We start from the raw sequence: 20301 nt of genomic DNA, 5'->3' as shown, positions 1-20301 counted from the left end.
AACCATTCCACCCTCCTGTCTCACCCATGTATACTTATAAATGTCTTTCTTCTCAAACAGCATATTCCCAATCACCATCTCTCGCTCAACACATATCCCTATCATTCATTCCCCATTTTCATTTCTTCCAGGCACACCATGCATACCAGCTACACCTTCAACTGCTACATTTCCCACTCTAGCATTCAGATCTCCCATCATTACCACATTCACATTCGCTCTAAAGCTCTGCAGACTTTCATCAACATCATTCCAGAAAGACTTCCTCTCTTCTTCATCCCTTTCACTACTAGGCCCATATGCACTCACAAACACCCACAACTCATGTTCAAATTTCGCTTTCACCCACATCTATCTCGATGACACCTCCTTCCAGTCAATCACACACTGCTGTACTTCCTGACTCACTAACATATATATATATATATATATATATATATATATATATATATATATGTACAGTATACACACACACACACACACACACACGAACAGCCGGAGAGAGAGGACGTCCCAGGCATCGCTCCTAACCTTGAGTAGTTTCAGGAATTTTGTCTGTCCTGTCTCCTAGGGTCTTTCTTTAAATTTAAAATAATGAAAGTTAGTAGACTACCAAAAATGTAAAGATTTGTTGGCAATAGTATACATGAATGTTTGTGGCTTATTCGGTAACAGCTGTTTAGGTACTTTACCGGTACATTAAACATGGCCGAAAATGTAAACAATGAGGGAATGGAATTTCAAGGATTTGATGCTAATACTAATGTCATGGACCTGGTGAAAACATTAATTATGAGGATTAGTGAACTTGAAAAAAAAGTAGAGAATGTAATGATAAAGGATGTGTCAGGAAATACGGAAACCACCATACAACAAAATAGCCAATGAAGAGATTAGGAATTTGAAGAGGGAAAATGTTGAACTGAGGAGGAAACTTGAAGAGAATACTAATAAAACGGAGAAGGTGAGTAATGTATTAGAAGAACACAAGGCAAAGTGGGCACACGTAGAAGAAGAACAGAAAGAAGTGGTCAGCTTAAGAGAGATCATCCAGGAAGAAAGGGAAATGAACAAGAAAGAAATGGAAGAAAATGTAGTGAAAATACTGAAGAAAAAAGAGAAAATAGTGAGAGAAACTGTAGAAAGGAACAGATGTGTGGTAGTATTTGGAAACAGGGAAGAGGAAGAAAAGGTTAGGTTCGCAAGACTCGAGAGAGACACGAACATGGTGAGAGGAATATTAGGCAAGATTGACCCCGAAGGAGACAAGTGGGTAAAAGAAATTGAGGAAGTAAGGAGGATAGGGCCTTATAAGAAAGGGGAAACAAGACCAATGAGAGTCAAGTTTACATCAGAAAGTGTAATAAATGAGATACGTAAAGTGACCTGGAAATTAAGCAAAGAGGCGGGGATGGAAAATATTATAATAAGAAAAGATCTGAATGAAGAAGAAAGAGAAGTTTTAAAATCATTAAAGGAAGAAGTAAAGGAAAAAAATGATAAGAGTACAGAGGAAGAACGTAATACTTTTTTTTGGAGAGTATTGGATATGAAAGTAAGGAAATGGTATTTAAGGAAATAGAAGTGAAGGAAACTAGGGGGGATGGTTGTGAAAGATCAGAAGTTGAAGAAGTGGTACGTACAGAGAGTAGGAGAGAAGAGGGTATTAATAATGTCAAAAATAATTTGAAGGTGATATATACTAATGTTGATGGTTTCATATCGACAAGGATCGAAATTAATGATTTCTTGAGAGAACATGAACCTGATGTCATGTGCTTTGTAGAGACCAAATTAAGAGAAGATATTGATGTTCATTTGGGAGATGGTAAATACAAACTGTGGAGAAAAGACAGAAAAGAAAAAAAGGGAGGAGGAGTGATGATAGCAGTGAAGAACAACATAAATGTAGATACTGTGGAAATGGGAGAAGGCAGGGCTGAAGTGATATATATGAAATTAGAAACTGGAGAGAATGTTAAGAGAGATATGGCGGTAGTGTATGTTCCCCCAAAGACGAGAGCATGGAAGGATGACGAATACCATGAGATGTTGTCAGATATGGCTAGCTACTTGCAAAAAATAGTTGAGAAATCAATAATATAAATTTGGTGGGTGACTTTAATTGTAAAGAGGTGAACTGGGAGGAATGGTACTCGGGAGGCGGCGAGGATTCGTGGGGCACTATGTTATTAAATATAATAATGAATAATGTGATGACGCAGTGGGTCAAAGAAGAGACACGGTTTCAAGGTGAGGACACACCAGCAAGGTTAGATTTACTGTTCACCAAAGAACCCGATGTAATAGAATCATTGGAATATCTCTGTCCTTTGGGAAAAAGTGATCACGTGGTCATTGAGTTCCAGATGTTAATAGGAAACGTCGAGCCAAGAGACGAACTTCATAGACAGGGAAGATACAACTTTGGCAAAGCAAATTTTACAGGATTGAGAAACTTTTTTGAAAATGCGGATTGGAGAAAATTCAGAGAAACAAGAGAGATACAGAGGAAGTGGGATATCTTTCTAGACCTCTATAATTTGGGAGTGGAAAAATTTGTACCAAGAGTAAGAGGGAAAGAAAACAGGAAAAAGGAGTGGTTTAATAGAAGGTGTATGATAGCCAAAAAAGAGAGAGATAAGGCGTGGAACAATTGGAGAAAGAGAGGTAACGACAGAACATAGGAAGAATATAAAAGAACAAGAAACGAATACGCAAGAATACGTAGGGAAGAAGAAAGGAATTTTGAAAAAGGTATAATTGACAAATGCAAGGATGAACCCAAACTGTTTTATAGATTTGTTAATGGCAAACTGAAACAAAAGGAAGGAATCACCAAGCTGAAAGTAGATGGAGAGGTCTTTAAGGATGCGGCAATGCAAGCAGAAATAATGAACAAACGTTTCCAGTCAGTTTTCACTAAAGAAAAGGAGCTTGTGGAAGGGGAGGGAGTGATTAGAAATGTTCCGGTGATGAAAGATATAAAAGTGGAGGTGCAGGAAGTGTATAAATTACTGGAAACTCAAGATGTAAGGAAAGCCCCAGGACCTGATGGAATTTCTAATTGGGTACTGAAGGAATGCAGAGAACAACTGGCGGATAAAATTCACAGCTTAATTGTGTGCTCACTGGAAGAGGGGAAAGTGCCAAAAGAATGGAAGAGGGCAAATGTGGTACCAATTTACAAGGGAGGAAACAGGGAAGAACCCCTGAATTATAGACCAGTGTCTCTAACCAGCATGGTCGCAAAATTGTGTGAGAGAATCCTGAAAGACAGATGGATAAAATATCTGGAAGAGATGAATATTTTGGCTGAATGTCAGTTTGGATTCAGAAGTGGAAGGTCATGTGTTTCAAACTTGTTGAGCTTTTACTCAAGAGCGATTGATGTGGTACAGGAGAGAGATGGTTGGGTGGATTGTGTGTACTTAGACTTAGAGAAGGCCTTTGACAAGGTACCTGATAAGAGACTAATGTGGAAACTAGAATATATAGGAGGACTAAAGGGGAAACTTCTGGAATGGATGAGAGACTTTTTGAGAGACAGACAAAGGAGGACAGTAATAAAGGGAAAGATGTCTGGATGGAGGGAAGTAACAAGTGGAGTCCCTCAAGGCTCAGTGTTGGCGCCAGTAATGTTCCTGATTTATGTAAATGATATGGTAGATGGAGTGAACAGTTATGCGAGTCTGTTTGCTGATGATGTAAAGATCTTGAGGAAGATAGAGGTTGAGGAGGATTGTAAAATACTGCAGGAGGATTTGGATAGGATACACAATTGGAGCCGGACGTGGGAAATGGAATTTAACGTAAAGAAATGTAAAATATTGGAAATGGGTAAAAGTACCAGGAGACCATCACTGAATTATTTTTTGGGTAATGAATTAATCACAAAAAGGAGAGAAGAGAAAGATTTGGGAGTGCTGGTCCAAGATAGTTTGTCACCAGAAAAGCACATTAACAAGATAGTTGGAGAGACTTATAAGCTCTTGACTAACATAAGAGTAGCATTTCATTATATGGATGAGGAAATGATGAAAAAATTGATAGTGGCCATGATCCGCCCCAGGTTAGAATATGCAGCGGTAGTGTGGTCCCCACACAAAAAGAAAGATATAAACAAGATTGAGAGAATACAAAGAACAGCAACCAAGATGGTCCCAAGTCTGACAGACCTGTCATACAGAGAGAGGCTGGAAAAACTGGATTTTGCCTTCGTTAGAGGAAAGGAGAAAGAGGGGAGACATGATTGCGGTGTTCAGGACCATGGTGGGAGTAGATAAAATTGACAAAGAAGATCTGTTTGTATGGGATAAGAGAGCAACAAGAGGACATGGAATGAAATTGAAAAAGTCAAGCTGCTTGAAGGATATCAAGAAATATAGCTTTCCTTACAGAAGTATAGACTTGTGGAATAGCCTGGACAAAGAGATCGTCCAGTCTAAAAACTTAAACGAGTTTAAAGTTAAATTCGACTTATTGAGAAACAGCGACGGAAACCCACGAGCATAGTACATTCCGTGTATATCACAATTAGGTATATTCTTAAATATTTGGAACGACTTAGACAAAGAGGTGGTGCATGAGAAAAACATTCATGTGTGTAAAGGTAGACTTGATAAATGTGGATATGGAGACAGGACAACACGAGCATTGCTCAATTCCTGTATACTACAAATAGGTAAATACATATACAGTAATCCCTCTGCTGTCCGATGTATTAGAGCCAGAGGCATGTCCAGAAAGTGGGCCTCTGCCTGCTGGACTTGTACATATGACCCTAACGCAGCCTAACTTTGAAAGCCACCTAAATAACTCCCTACTGGACATGCATAGCATTTATTTAAACCTATTTAATACCCTGTTCACACCAATAATGGACATAAAGCATGAAATAAATGAAAAGGAACCAGAGAATGAGGAATTAGAAGTGAGCATGGAAAATACTTAAGCTTAGCAATGTACAGGGTACTGTACTGCCTCCTCTAACTCTCTAAAGCTCTGGTAGTTTTGAAAATGCTTTTGAAGCACGTATAGTAATCCAGTGTTGTGCTACACTTAATTCTTTGCACTGTGAGTTATAATTGTTTAACACTGCACATTCTTCTTAATTGCACCATGCCAGTTTGAACTGCCAGTTTCAACCACCATTTTGCACTCCACACTCACCCCACACTTAATCCTTTGCACTCAAAATTCTAGTTTCTTAACACAACACAACACTGTAAATTCCCGTGTGGTCTAGTATTGCAGTTTATTCACTGTTTATTCATATAAAAAGAGCACGTGTGGCACCCACAGCAATGGACGTCTTCCCTGAACGAAGGTTAGGCAGTAACTGGAGACAGGGTTGCCAGATCTGAACTCGGCCACGTTACCAAACTCCTCAGTTTTCATGACCAAATTTAACTTTTCATTACCGAATTCTTAAAGGAAGCATTTATTCTTCACTAATTATATGTACAAATGGAAATAATCACTCTCCTTATAATCAGCAGCATGTTTATTTTTGCACTATGTATGCTGACAGATTAATCAAAGAAAGCAGACAATCCACCATCTCCATTCTTTATATCCTCATACATGTGAAAAATCTGTTTGGTAATGGATAATGCTGATTCACTGCCAAACGAACTTTTCAGTACCAAATTGGCCCACATTTGGTAAAGAAAAATACCAAATGGCAACCCTGACTGGGAGGGGGGAGGAAGGAAGGGGTGAAGGGGCCGTGGTGTAAACAGCTGTTTGGCGCCGCATGGCGCACAGCAATTTCAAATTACGGTGGGAAAAAAAAAATCTTTTTTTTTTTTTTTTTGGTTCCGAAGGTCCAGGCCCACAATGTCCGGTCAGTGGGGAGTCCGGAAAATGGGCTTCCGGAAAGTACAGGGATTATATATATCTATATATATATATATATATATATCTACCTATCTATCTATCTATTGCCAGACGCCGTAATCCCATATGGGGTGGCCATTTGACACTGAGTTACCAGGTATTTGTTTTACAGGGAGGGGCACTAACCGTTACTCCACCAACCCACTTGACACGTAGGGAGCACGTATGGTTTGGTTATATGGTTACCACCCAGCGTTGTATATGGTTTCTTGGCTTACAGGAAACCATTTGGCTTGTCGCTCAATGTAAAGCCACCTGTAACGGAAAGAAAAGCAATAAGTAGTGACAGGAAGAAAGAATGATAAAGGCTGAGGAAGAAGTAGGCAGCACTACATCAAGTGAGTGGATGATGGTCGCCACCACCTACCACTATATATATATATATATATATATACTATCTATCTATTGCCAGATGCCTCAATCCCGTTTGGGGTGGCCACAAACAAATCGTCTCCAAGTCGCCCTGTCCCCCGCCACTTCACTCCCCTGCTCCCAACTCACACCCCCCTCTCTCATATATATGTATATATATATACATATATATATATATATATATATATATATATATATATATATATATATACAGTCACTACTCATTATACGTTGATTCAGTATGCAATAATTCGCTACAACGATAACAGAAAAGTTCCACCCTATAATCTTATTTGTGATGAATTTCGCACTATAACAATATTGCCCTTGGAAAATTTTGTACGAAGCGCCAGGCACACGCAAGGCGACGGTCGCTTGTCTCAGTCAAGATGGCAGCCCCAGCATGCTGAGCATTGTTTTGGTTCAGTTGCGGTCCCGCCACCCCTTGAAAGCCCTGTCTTTTCCACTCGTTCACGTGTACCCCCCTGCTATCATCGCCTCTCAGCCAAGCATCGTGCTACAGTAGGCCTATGCATCGTGTATCACCAGGCCAATGTTACAAAAGTATGATTGTTGTGTTGTTGCAACGATTTACTGTACGTGAGTAACGCGACCTGTATTGGTGCGATAGTGTTTGTTTTGGTCTTGGAGACGACTTGGACTGACACAGGAAGTGATTAAGGTGGCTTGTCATTTTTGTTTCAGTCTTGGGTAGGTGACTTTGGGAAGTTGAATTAAAGTAACCCCCCTTTTATAATATGTTTCAATCTCCCGATTTACAATAAAATCATTATTCTTTAAGGTATGACCTGACTTAACCCCATTGTATAACGAGTAGTGACTGTATGTACATATATATATATATATATATATATATATACGTATATACAGTGGTCCCTTATGTTTAGCGATTTAGTTAGTCTGGTGAAACCTTCACTAATTGCGAGATCACTGAATGTGAAGTGTACTTTATATGAGAAAAATATCAGTTCGTCTGCTCCCATCCTCCAAGTCACTTTTTTGGCCCCCGATTTCCTACTTTAAGTGCTGAAAGTGAAACACAGTGTGTTAGCAATACATTATACAGATACAGTACTGTATGGTTATACATCTACTTACCAGTGAAAAATGCCAAATGCTTGGCACTGTGAGAGAAAAAAAAGCACCAGAGGTCGCCAGACGCTCGAAACAATGATAATGGCAATCTGGTGGCGGACGGGCAAGGCATTTCATGCTCCACATCATTAAATGCATAAGAAAATCGCTAAATGCATGGGATTGGTACCTTTTCTAACCTATCGCTAAATGCGAGAATTGCTAACCTGAAATACTGTAAATGAAGGGGCCCTGGTATATGCATATATATATATATATATATATATACACAGTACCCTCGCGTCCAACATGGTAATATTGTCATGCATGGGTCCCGTGTTGGACCAAAAATGTGTTGGACTAACAATAGAGCTTATGGGGAAAAATGAATTATGTCAGCAACCCTAGGAAAAGTCACCCTAAATACCTACCATATACCTATACATATATTGGTACTATTGTAATTATAATAAATGATACTGTGCTATGAATGATAACTAACCTTTTAGGATAGTGTTGGTGGGCTTGCTGGGAATGGAAGGTGGTATCCAAGGCTGTAAGTAGTCCTGCTGGTTCCCCGGAGGATGGCTGCTGGCGTCACTAGCGGGTAATGGCTGCTGCTCCTCCTCAACCTTCCTCATAAATCCTTCGAAATCACACTCAGAATCACTAACTTCATCCACAGCCATGGAAGGTCCTGCTTCTGCCTGTCCTAGCACTCTGTAAGCCTTCACTGCTGCCAGGTTCTTGTCTTGGTTTTTTATCATGGTCCTCACGTTGGCTTCATTCATGTCGTAGGCCTTGGCAGTGTCAACTTTCCTCTCCCCTTTCTTCTTCCTCTCGATGCTTTCTAGCTTGGTGGCCTGAGGGAGGTGCCGACGCTTCTTGGGGTTCTCAGAAGGCTTCCTAGGCATCGTGAGCAGGGTAAAATGCAGTACCAAGGGCAGAAAATGCAGCAAGAAAAAAGCACCTTCCAATGCAAATTATGCGACTGAGTGGCGCTGTGGTGGGAGAAATTTAAACAAAACATCACGTGACAGCAGACGCGTTTTTAATTGGGCGGCATCACGATCACGTCACGATAGCGGACGGGGAAGGCTACTTGATCAGAAGTTTTCATTGGCTATCATCATCATGGGAATGTCCAGTATGACCGTGTTGGACCGGGGGTGATCGTGCTAGAGGTGAACTCTGCGGATTTGGCCCACTTCTCGGAGCTCTGTGCGTGTTATGCTAACACACTCGTGTTGCAGTAATTAAATCGTATTAAATAATACTAATTATTTGCTCTCCGTGCTGGACGTGAATCGTGCTGGATTAACGTGTGTTAGTTGCGAGTGTACTGTATATATATATATATATATATATATACAGGTATATATATATAGGTATACCTTAACATACAATACCCCGGCTTAATGATGGGGGTAGAAGTATCACCATACTCTGCCTAACAATGGCCAAAACCCAGTTTAACGGTGGGTTTTGATTTTTTTTAAAAATCAATTTTGAAGATATGAAAATTGTGTGTTTAGATCTTCAAAATTGATTTAAAAAAATCAAAACCCACCGTTAAACTGGGTTTTGGCCATTGTTAGGCAGAGTATGGTGATACTTCTACCCCATCATATATATATATATATATATATATATATATATATATATATATATATATATATATAGTATATATATATATATATATATATATATATATATATATATCATGTGAACAAAGTTTTGCATGAGACTGCTGAATGTACGATTGGAAGGAGACATAGATTCAGGAGAAAGAAATGGATATCAGAGGAAACGTGGGATATGATAAAAAAGAGAGGTGAGGCTATATTGAGGAGTGAGATGCAATGCGTTGATGAACGAGAGATTGAATTAGCAAGAGCTGCGTACTGGAGTTTGAATTCAGAAGTAAGAAGGTTAGCTAGGAGAGATAAAAGAAGATGTGTGGATGAAAAGGTTGCAGAGACTGAAATCCTAATAAACAAAAATGATGGACAGAGTCAAAGAATAGCATATGAATCGATTAGAGAACTGAGTGGTAATGCAGGTAAACGCAAGGAAATACCAATTAGAGACAGGGAAGGAAATTTATTGACCAAAGATGGAGATATTAAAAATAGATGGAAAGAGCATTTTGAGACAGTTCTTAATAGACCAATACCACCAGAAGAGGATATACTGTCTGCTCAGGAAGATTTAAATATAGAAACAGGAGAGTTGAGGCTTGCAGAAGTGGAGAAAGCAGTAAAACAGTTAAAGAATAATAAGGCACCAGGGGAGGATGGTTTATTTCTGGAAATGTTTAAAGTGGAGGGGGATTGATTAATAATGATCTTGACCAAGCTATTCAATAAGATATGGGTGACGGGGTTACTACCATCAGTTTGGAAGAATGGTGTAATTGTTAAAGTTCCGAAGAAAGGAGACCTGAGTGAATGTGGTAATTGGAGGGAAATCTCTTTGTCACCGATAGCTTTGAAAGTTTTCAGTAGAGTGTTGTTAAATAGGTTGGAGCCGGTGGTTGAGGGTATTCTGAGGGACGAACAGGCTGGTTTTAGAAAGGGACGTGGTTGCAATGATCAGATCTTTATAGTTAGGCATTTGATGCAGCAAGTTAATGAAATGAGAGTACCGTTAAGTCTTTGTTTTGTTGATTTTGAAAAGGCTTTTGATAGTGTTTCGAGAGAGTCTATGGGGAAGATCATGAGACATTATGGAATACCAGAGGAGTTTGTGAGGGTCATTATGAACATGCATGAGGACACATTTTGTAAAGTGATGGTTGATGGTTGTCTGAGTGATTCGTTTGAAGTCAAGTCCGGAGTAATTCAAGGTGGTGTTCTATCGCCTTTACTATTTATATTGGTCATTGATTACATTATGAAACGTGTTGGAACAGAAACCGGTGCAGGTATACTTTGGGGAGAGAACAGGAAACTTTTGGATTTAGATTATGCAGATGATATAGTTTTGATTTGTGATGGGCCAGAAGAGATGCAGAGAGTGTTGGACTGTTTGGTGAGTGAAGGTCGTAAGGTGGGTTTGGTTATTAATTGTGGAAAAACTGAAATAATCAATATGAATATGGAAAATGCGCAGGAATGTGTAATTGGAGGTATGGTTGTAAAGCAAGTTGATAGGTTTAAATATTTAGGTACTTATTTAGCCAAGGATGGTTCTTTGAACTTTGAATTCGAGGAAAGGTTAAAGAAGGCTAATCAGGCAATGGGAATGCTTAAAAACATTTGGAATAATAACAATTTCTCTGTGCATACAAAAATCAAACTTTATAAGGTAATGGTTAGGAGTATCTTAATTTATGGACACGAGTCTTGGTACAGCACAGTGACTATGGAAAATAAATTCTTGGTGTTTGAAAATAAAGCACTTAGAAGAATATTAGGAGTTAAGTGGTGGGAAAGGATACCAAATAGTAGAATTAGAGAAATAACGGGAGTGCAGCCGATCGATGAATATGTTAGATTCTCACGATGGAAGTGGCTAGGACATGTGTATAGGAGACAGGGAATAGTATGAGGTACACCAGGTTGGGTGGCACCTGGTAGGAAAGGTAGAGGAAGGCCAAAAGAGACGTGGGTGAGGACAATGAGACGGGAAGTTGGAGATGAGTGTTGGGGAGATCTTGAGGAGTTAGCACAAGATAGGATGTGGTGGTGTGAGTTCATCGAGGCCCTATGCATCCCCGAGGGTGCCACAGGAAATGATTGATTGATTGATATATATATATATATATATATATATATACAGTATATATATATATATATATATATATATACATAAATACATATATGTATATATATATATATATATATATATATATATATATGTATGTATATATATATATATATATATATATATATATATATATATATATATATATATACATATATATATATATATGGTAACTTCTCAAATAACGCGAGGGTTATGTTCCTGGGGAGGTCGCGTTATCTAATAACGTGTTATTTAAACATAATTTTCCCATACGAAACAATGGTAATATCGGGGGTTATGTTCCTGGACTCTGGGAAAGTCTACCCATTTGGAAAGTTATGTTACTGAAAACTTAAAAGCAACAATATTAATTTGAAAGAAAATCTACATAAAAAACAAAAACAGTATATTTGGGGAGAAGTAAACAACATTTGAGCCCTAGTTGGGCCGAAGCGTTGTTTACTTCTCCCCAAATACATACAGTACTGTTTTAGTTTTTTACTTGGATTTTTTTTCAATTTTGCATCTTTCATGGCATTGTGAAAGTTCCTCAACATTACTAATGCACTAGTATGTCATAGAAACAATACAGTAAAAGCAACATTTTCATTATGGTAAGTAGGTCACAAACAATAGCAACACACAGCATCACTTCATCTACGGATCACTCGTCGTCTGCTGCTGTCCCTCCTCCCCAGCTCCCCCAACTCCAGCCTTCCCCCACCTCCCGCCGTTCCCCCTCCTCGCTCTGCTGTCCCTCCTCGCTCTGCTGTCCTGATATGTAAAGACTTAATTTACCATAATGAAACAGATACAATTTATATATATATATATATGTATATATTTTTTCAACTGAATAAATTAAACCATCCCTGTGACAGTCTATCAGCTCGGGACTGTTCAAGGCGCACACGGCTTATTTGAAAACGTCATGTACGTGTAAAGTCGCGTTAAATCGGGAAACCCTTGTTAGTTGAATATATCTCTTTAAATATTTGCTTGTCTTAAAACGAAAACACACTGTTTAAACTCGCGTTAGTTGAGACGTTACTGTATATAATATATATATCTATCTATCTATATATATATATATATATATATATATATATACAGTAACCCCTCCAATATCCGGATCAATAGAGCTATCGGTAGGTTCGGATATTGGTTTCGTCCGGATATTGGGCCCCAGCTTATGGACTTGTACTTATGGACCCTAACTCAGAGAAACACCTATACAACTCCCTCCGGACATGCATAGCACCTATTTAACACCCAAATCACACCAATAAGGCACATAAATGACTGAAATAAATGCAAAAGAAACATAAAATGTGGGTTTAGAAGTATGTTCATACATTAATAAACATTCTGGTACTTATGGACTCTAACCGAACCTAACTCTGAAAAACACATTCCTACTGCACATGCATGAGGTAAGTATAGTATGGAAAAAAGTACAGTATGACACATTCTGGTAAGTATGGTATGGAAAAAAGTACAGTATGAAACATTCTGGCTACTTACAGCAAGTCCCTGGCCACCTCGATGAATAACCGCCTCCTCTCGGACTCTGACAGTAAGAACGATTTCCTGAAGCACTTGCAGTACACTCTTCCTGAAATCTTGTACTGAACTTAGTCAATAACACACAGAAGTCCGTTCTCTTCACATTGTTCACTTTTGTCCAAATAATGCTCCATTGTAACTTAGTGTTGCACATTAACTTTTCCCATTTTTTTCCCAATTTCAAAAGGCAAAACAAAGAAGTCTTTTTGCGTTAAATTTAGTTTCCACTGAGTTTTTTCTCTCAACTCTAAAACCTTAACACAACACAACGTTTTTTTCACTGCACAACACTCAAAATTCCCGTGTAGTCTAGTGGAGAAATTCTTGCTGTTTATTCACTGTCAGAGTCCGAGAGTATCACTGGCAGGCGACCAAGGGGTGCATCGCTGGGTCGTGGTGATGGCGTACCGACTACAGAAGACTCTGAAGATAGCCGCAAACTCACATCGAGCGGTGACTCCACTGTAGGTGATGTGCTGGGCTGTGGCTCGGAGCATGAGGGCCTGTCTTGGGGAGGCAATGGAGTGGAACCAGGGCTTGGCACAGCGGGGGTCACGGGCCTGAAAAAATTGTCAATCATTGACTGACGCAAGGACCGACGATTCTGGCGATTGATGATGCGCTGCCGGAAAGCACGCACTTCCTCCACGAGTCCCAAGGGCCCCATCTCCCTGTCGCAGTCCGGGTGTTCCAGGTAGTCTAGGACGAACTCTAGATGTTCCCGGAGTGCGCTTAGCTTGGGGATGGCTGGAGTAGTGTCCTGCTGAGAGGAGTCCGCATCATCATCGCCTCGGCTGCCGGAATCTTCAAGTTCGGGACTGACACCAGCAACCGAAGACGCGATCTCAATATCAGACAACGTCTGATACCCAGGATCGCCCTCGTCGTCGTCCAACCACTCATGAACATCGTCCACATCAACATCGTCGCCGTCCGTACGTAGCCGTGCATGGAAGTCATCCACGTCAAACCCTAGGAAATCGTACTCCACATCTGTTCCGAGAAGCAGACGAGACCAACCATTTTCAAGAGTTTTCACAGGGACTTCCTTCCATGCACTAGCCCAGTTGTACAGCGCAGACTTGATGTTGTAGCGGCGAAGGTTTTCCAAAGTCCGCTTGCCTTGAGTGTCACGTCCATCCCTGCGCTCGTCCTCGTCCTCGAGAACAACCATCACCTCGTCCAGGAACTTCCGACGGTACAGGCGCTTTGTTGCCACGATCACTCCTTGGTCCATTGGTTGGATGAGAGCAGTCGTATTAGGTGGCAGAAACATGCACCTAATACGGCCATTCTCAGCAACCAAGTCCTTGTCGCACGGGTGGGCAGGTGCATTGTCGAGGAGAAGGAGAGCCTTTACCTGGTGGCGAGGAATTCCCAGTGTCTTCGTCTGGTACTGGATGACCTCCTTGACGAAGTGACGGTGAAACCAGTCTTTGAAAATCACAGCTGTGAACCATGCTTTCAAAGAATGGTACCATACGACAGGAAGGACATCCATCACCCCACGAAGGCACCGAGGCTGCTTTGCACGGCCAACAATAACGGGCTTAAGCCGGTGCATGCCGTTAGCATTGGCACAACACACAGCAGATATCCGTTCCTTAGAAAGCTTGCGGCCAGGTACACGCTTCTCCGTCTCATCGGCTAGAGTGTTCGTTGGCACCGAGCGATAGAATAGGCCAGTTTCGTCAACGTTATAGACTTGACCAAGAGTGAGGCCCTCCCTGTCGATCAAGCCTTTCACCTTGTGCCGAAACTCGTCCACTCCATCCTCGTTAGCGTCCAATGCTTCGCCATGTGCTTTACGGTTAGTAAGGCCATGTCGCAACTTGAACGCGAAGAGCCAACCCTCGGATGCCTTGAAGTCTAGGGCGTCGTAAAGCCTTGCAAACTTCTCAGCAGCAGCCTTCAGCTCCGTTCCACGTACCATCACACCAGCTGCACGTTGCTGTCGATACCAAATCAACGTGGATCAGTCGATTTCTGCATACTTGGGGGTAAACATAACCTTCCTCTCCACGTTGCGCTTGCTTCTCGACGAGAAGTCAGCCGTGTACTGCATGAGCTTGTCTCGGGAGCGCTTGATATCGAACAAAGTCGACCAGGCCAGGTTGAACTCGCGGAGAATGCGTGAAGAAGACCAACCCGCATCAACTTTCTCCAATATCTCCCGTTTCTTCTCCAGAGTCAACACCACTCTCTTCCTTTTCTCAGGAGGCGGGGCCATCATCACACACACTAAGAGGAGGGCAGAGAGTAGCAGGAGGCCTTGCAGCAAGTACGGCACCACCACAAAAGCGAGCACGTGGGCAGCCATGGCGAAGAGCGTAGGTCCAGTCGCGGTGAGAGACAGGCGGGAAGTGGGGAGGATGCAGCGGCGCTCTATCGGACGTCGGAGGAATGACGAACCAAAACAATGCTCTCACGCGGCGCGCGCGGCAAGTTCAAATTACGGACGGCAAAAAATCGATTTTTTATTTTTTATTTTTTTGGATTTTCGGACCATTTTGGGAATGTTTGATCCCAGGACGATAAGGTTCGGTTAGTGGGGATGTTCAGTTATTGGGCATCCGGATATTAGAGTGATTACTGTATATATATGTATATATATATATATATATATATATATATATATATATACATATACAGAGTACCTTCGCATCCAGCATGGTAATATTGTCATGCATGGGTCACGTGTTGGACCAAAAACGTGTTGGACTAACAATAGAGCTTCTGGGGAAAAATGAATTATGTCAGCAACCCTTGGAAAAGTCACCCTAAATACCTACCATATACCTATACATATATTGGTACTATTGTAATTATAATAATTGGTACTGTGCTATGAATGATAACTAACCTTTTAGGATAGTGTTGGTGGGCTTGCTGGGAATGGAAGGTGGTATCCAAGGCTGTAGTTAGTCCTATTGGGTCCCCGGAGGATGGATGCTGGCATCACTAGCGGGTAAGGGCTGTTGCTCCTCCTCAACTTCCCTCATAAATCCTTCGAAATCAAACCTCCCTCATAAATCCTTCAAAATCACACTCAGAATCACTATCTTCGTCCACAGCCATGGAAGGTCCTGCTTCTACCTGTCCTAGCACTGTAATCCTCGGCAAAGTGCATGCTTCTCACACTGTTGCCAGAGCCCCGTCTCGTGACTGTGGAAAGTGATTGCTGTCGCTGACTCGGTAGAGAATAAGGAGAAGCAACTTTGTTTATAAACTGGTACACACGCCGTTGAGAAGAGTTTCAAAACGATTGATATTTATTCTAAAATATTAATATGTATTCAGTGTCAGGCTAAATGTTCAATGCTGTAGTACGATACATTCTCTGTCGAGTCGCCTGGGTTTTGGTCACACTGTTTTGCCCTTTGTATCTCGAGAGGAATCCATCCAGATGAATTCCAAATGCCCGTGGTATCGTCGGCAATTTTACCACGTTACCGTTCTGATTTACCATCGTATTCTCGGCAAATCTGGTATGAAGTGCCGTGTGATAGCCTTCGGCTGCCAGGATCTTGTCTTAGTTTTTTATTATGATCACGTTGGCTTCATTCATGTCGTAGGCATTGGCAGTGTCAACTTTCCTTTCCCCTTTCTTCTTCCTCTCAATGCTTTGTAGCTTGGTGGCCTGAGGGAGGTGCCGACGCTTCTTGGGGTTCTCAGAAGGCTTCCTAGGCATCGTGAACAGGGTAAAATGCAGTAACAAGGGCAGAAAATGCAGCAAGAAAAAACACCTTCCAGTGCAATTATGCGACTGAGTGGCTCTGTGGCGGGAGAAATGTAAACAAAACATCACGTGACAGCAGAAGCGTTTTTAATTGGGCGGCATCACGATCACGTCACGATAGCGGGCGGGGAAGGCTACTTGATCAGAAGTTTTTCATTGGCTATCGTCATCATGGGAATGTCCAGTCTGGTCGTGTTGGACCGGGGGTGATCATGCTAGAGTGAACTCTGCGGATTGGGCCCACTTCTCGGAGCTCTGTGTGTGTTATGCTAACACACTCGTGTTGCAGTAATTAAATTGTATTAAATAATACTAATTAATTGCTCACCATGCTGGACTCGAATCGTGCTGGACTAACGCGTGCTGGACGCGAGGGTACTGTATATATATATATATATATATATATATATATATATATATATATATATATATATATATATATAATTCATATATATATATATATATACAGTATATATATATATATATATATATATATATATATATAATTTATATATATATATATATATATATATATATATATATATATATATATATATATATATGTATATATATATATATATATATATATATATATATATATATATATATGTATATATATATATATATATATATATATATATATATATATATATACACACAGTAGAACCTCTCTCATTCGGACTATATTGGGGGAAGGGTTGTCCGAATTAGCAGATTGTCCGGAGCATCAGGTTAATCTCCAGTTCATACCAAAAACTATCTACATACGGTATGTTTGTTAATTATTAACATATGTGGCATATGTCAACCCTACGTAACTGCAAAAGATGAAAGAATACTAAAATAACAAAACTAATCATGTACGATAGTTTTGTATTGCATAATTTACAGGTAAGGCCGTGACAAGAAACTAGCTTACATTTTAAATTGTAGTAAGTGACTAAGGCCCGTGTAGACAAAAAAATAAATTAATTAATTAACTGTAATATTTGGAATAAAAATAAGAGTTATGTAGGCAAAAAATACATTGTCATCTTTGGCATATTGATAATGCCCATATAGGCAAGAAGCTAATGTTTGATGTACAAGTAAAGCACATTTAAGTACAAAAAATAACCTACAGTAATCACTAAACACTGCAGAATATTCTGACCCATTTTTGTGTAAGCAAACTCCTCCTTTTAACACCTTTATTCAATGCAGAAGCTACACTTGCATTAAGGGGCATGATAAGGAGGATTAACTTTTGAAATACAGCGTAAAAATTTAAATGGTTGGTGAACTAGTTGATGGAACGAATGCTAGCATGTGTTTAAACAGGCGCCCATGTTGCGACCTAGCATGATCCGAGACTAAACGAATGACGATTGCTTTCCGCGCCGATACTGAAAATGACTTTAGAATTACTTTCAACATATTTTTGGAGCTTATTATTTATAAATTTTGTCTGAATTAACAGAAATCTGGATTAAAGGGGTCCGGACCAAAGAGGTTCACTGTATATATATACATTATATATATATATATATATATATATATATATATATATATAGTACAACCCCACAGTACACGAGTTCCGAGTACGCGATTCCCCTTGTACGCGAGGACCTATTTTCTTTTTATTTTAGTGTATTTTTTTATTAGTACACAAATTGAACTCCTTGTAAGCGAGACGGGCAGCGAAGAGTGGCCCAAATCCGGGGGTTACCACGAGTATGCAACATTGCCCCCCCCCAAGAAGCGATAATGGGTAAAGGTGAGCAGCCATATTCGTGTTGGTTTAGTTAAGCCATATCCTTGTTGATTTACCTAGTAAAGCCATTTTCTTGCTTCCTTTTTCTCTCTTTCACTTTCCATGTTCCATCATTCCCTTTCACCATTCACTCTCATCCCCACTCCCACTCTCCCACAGCTTCTCCTCCCCCCTCCCTCTGCACTCAACATCTCCCCCTTTCACCATTCCTCCTCTCACCTACTCCCTCTTTACACCCACTTCCTACCTCCCCCTATCCCTCCATTATCGTAGGTAATATGTCTTAGATAATTTCCCTGTATAGTACAATACTTAGGTCTGAAGGGTGTCTCAAGGGTTGCCCATGAAGGGGGGTGCCGACCATATGTAATTTTCCCATAAGGTTATGTATTCACAGTACGCGAATTCCTAGTACGCAACGTCCTCTGCCGCCCATATAGGCGCGTACTAGGGGGATGTACTGTATATATATATATATATATCATACATGCTGTATTTTATAAAACTAACTCATAATTTATGACTGTTTCAGGAAAGAGGCTGTGAGAATGTGGGTGCTGAAGCGCATGCTTTACATTCTTTACCTGCTGGGCCAGATACCAGATCTCTCACACCTAGAAGCAGTATGAGCAGCTGTACTCTGGTGAATAGAGTTTCATTACTTCTACTGTATTTGAATTATTGTGGTTTAATATATTGGATATTAGGTTTGAATTTGTTGGAAAAGAGTATAACAATCATCTCAGTGTTGGAATACTGTAGTGAATTAGATATATTTAGTATCCCAGAAAATCCAAAATATTTTTGATCTGACTGAATAATATAGGTATTAAAATATGTAAGGATAATTTATAAAATAAAACTTATATCTTTTTCATTGTTGCAGAGTGATTGCTATGCACTCTGCAAACCAAATAGAAATAAGTTTGTAAAGAATCCAGGGATATAGACAGTCCTGTGTGACTGCATATACTGTATTTTTATGGATGTATGTCTTGCATTATTAGCAAATGAGGCCTTGCACAGAGTATGATACACAAGCGCCATTTTAAAAAGTGCCAAAAAAAAATAGGGTCAAAGTTTTTTAACATTTGATGAGCAGTAGCGCCAAAACTATTTTAGCTTGGATGATGCTGTTTGCACATTTTAAAGCTGAATGTCTCTGCAGTATCCGAAAACTTTTTAGTAAAGAAACTATTATTTTATATACTTTTCCCATTAATTTAAAAAAGTATTAGACCACGGTTTTATGTTGCCTGCAATTGTGCAATCTTAACACAGAAATATCTCATAAACTAGTATCATAGGCCTATAGCTAGAGAGTTCCTTATGTTTTACTATTATCACCATGCGGTGATAATACAGGTGTCGGTATAATCACTGGACTGTGATCAACAATGGTATTGTCATAATTCCCACAAGGTGAACATAATGTTATCTGTATTATCAAGGTATGGTGGTAGACTTCTCTAACAAGCCTTTAAATAGTTCAAGGGTAATGAGGACTCTCTGTAGACACTCCACAAGACATACTATTTTCTAACAAGCCTTTAAATAGTTCAAGGGTAATGAGGACTCTCTGTAGACACTCCACAAGACATACTATTTTCATGATACGATGATAATAATGGCACGTCTTTTATCACTGTACGATGATAGTAAACACAGCCCAACAAGAAAGGTTTCTATACCACGGGATTGCCCTGGATGGAGACAGTGCAATATTAACGCAATAAAAACAAAAAACATAATAATAGTAAGAAGAAGACTGTAAATACAACTTAAAAACATTGTTGGTATAAAAAACAATGTTGCAAAAAATGATTAACTTTATTGACAGAATTAGTAAATCCATCCATCCATCTATCATCCAATCCTATGTCACCCCATAGCAGAGCGTAGGAACCCGGGGCTAGGCAAGTTAGTCATGGCATTTAAGATGAGAGTGAAGTTAGTAAATAATACAAAATAAAAGATCACAGACAATGCTCTTAGCGATGTACACAGACTGGGGATGAGACCAGGAGCCACTGTTATCAGCACATGCACTGGCTGCAGACGTGGCTACGCAGGTGTGTCTCGGGCACTGGGTAACCAAATCCCATGCATGTTTCAGCCGAGTCGC

General features: G+C 40.0%; 1 protein-coding gene across 1 annotated transcript in view; it reads left to right on the top strand.

The window, feature by feature from the left end:
- The window catches only part of LOC145415103 (putative aarF domain-containing protein kinase 5), a 443740-nt gene extending 424935 nt beyond the window's left edge, over positions 1 to 18805 (top strand). Inside the window, exon 11 of the mRNA XM_080284522.1 lies at positions 18709 to 18805. Coding sequence (XP_080140648.1) covers positions 18709 to 18805 — 97 coding nt within the window. The remainder of the gene's footprint in view (positions 1 to 18708) is intronic.
- Positions 18806 to 20301: the final 1496 nt, after the last annotated feature.

The sequence above is a fragment of the Coenobita brevimanus genome, chromosome 101 (assembly GCF_032717465.1).
Source record: "Coenobita brevimanus isolate Jiangsu-jjx chromosome 101, ASM3271746v2, whole genome shotgun sequence".
Classification (NCBI taxonomy): Eukaryota; Metazoa; Arthropoda; class Malacostraca; order Decapoda; family Coenobitidae; genus Coenobita; species Coenobita brevimanus.
This window is presented reverse-complemented; position numbering and strand designations above follow the sequence as displayed.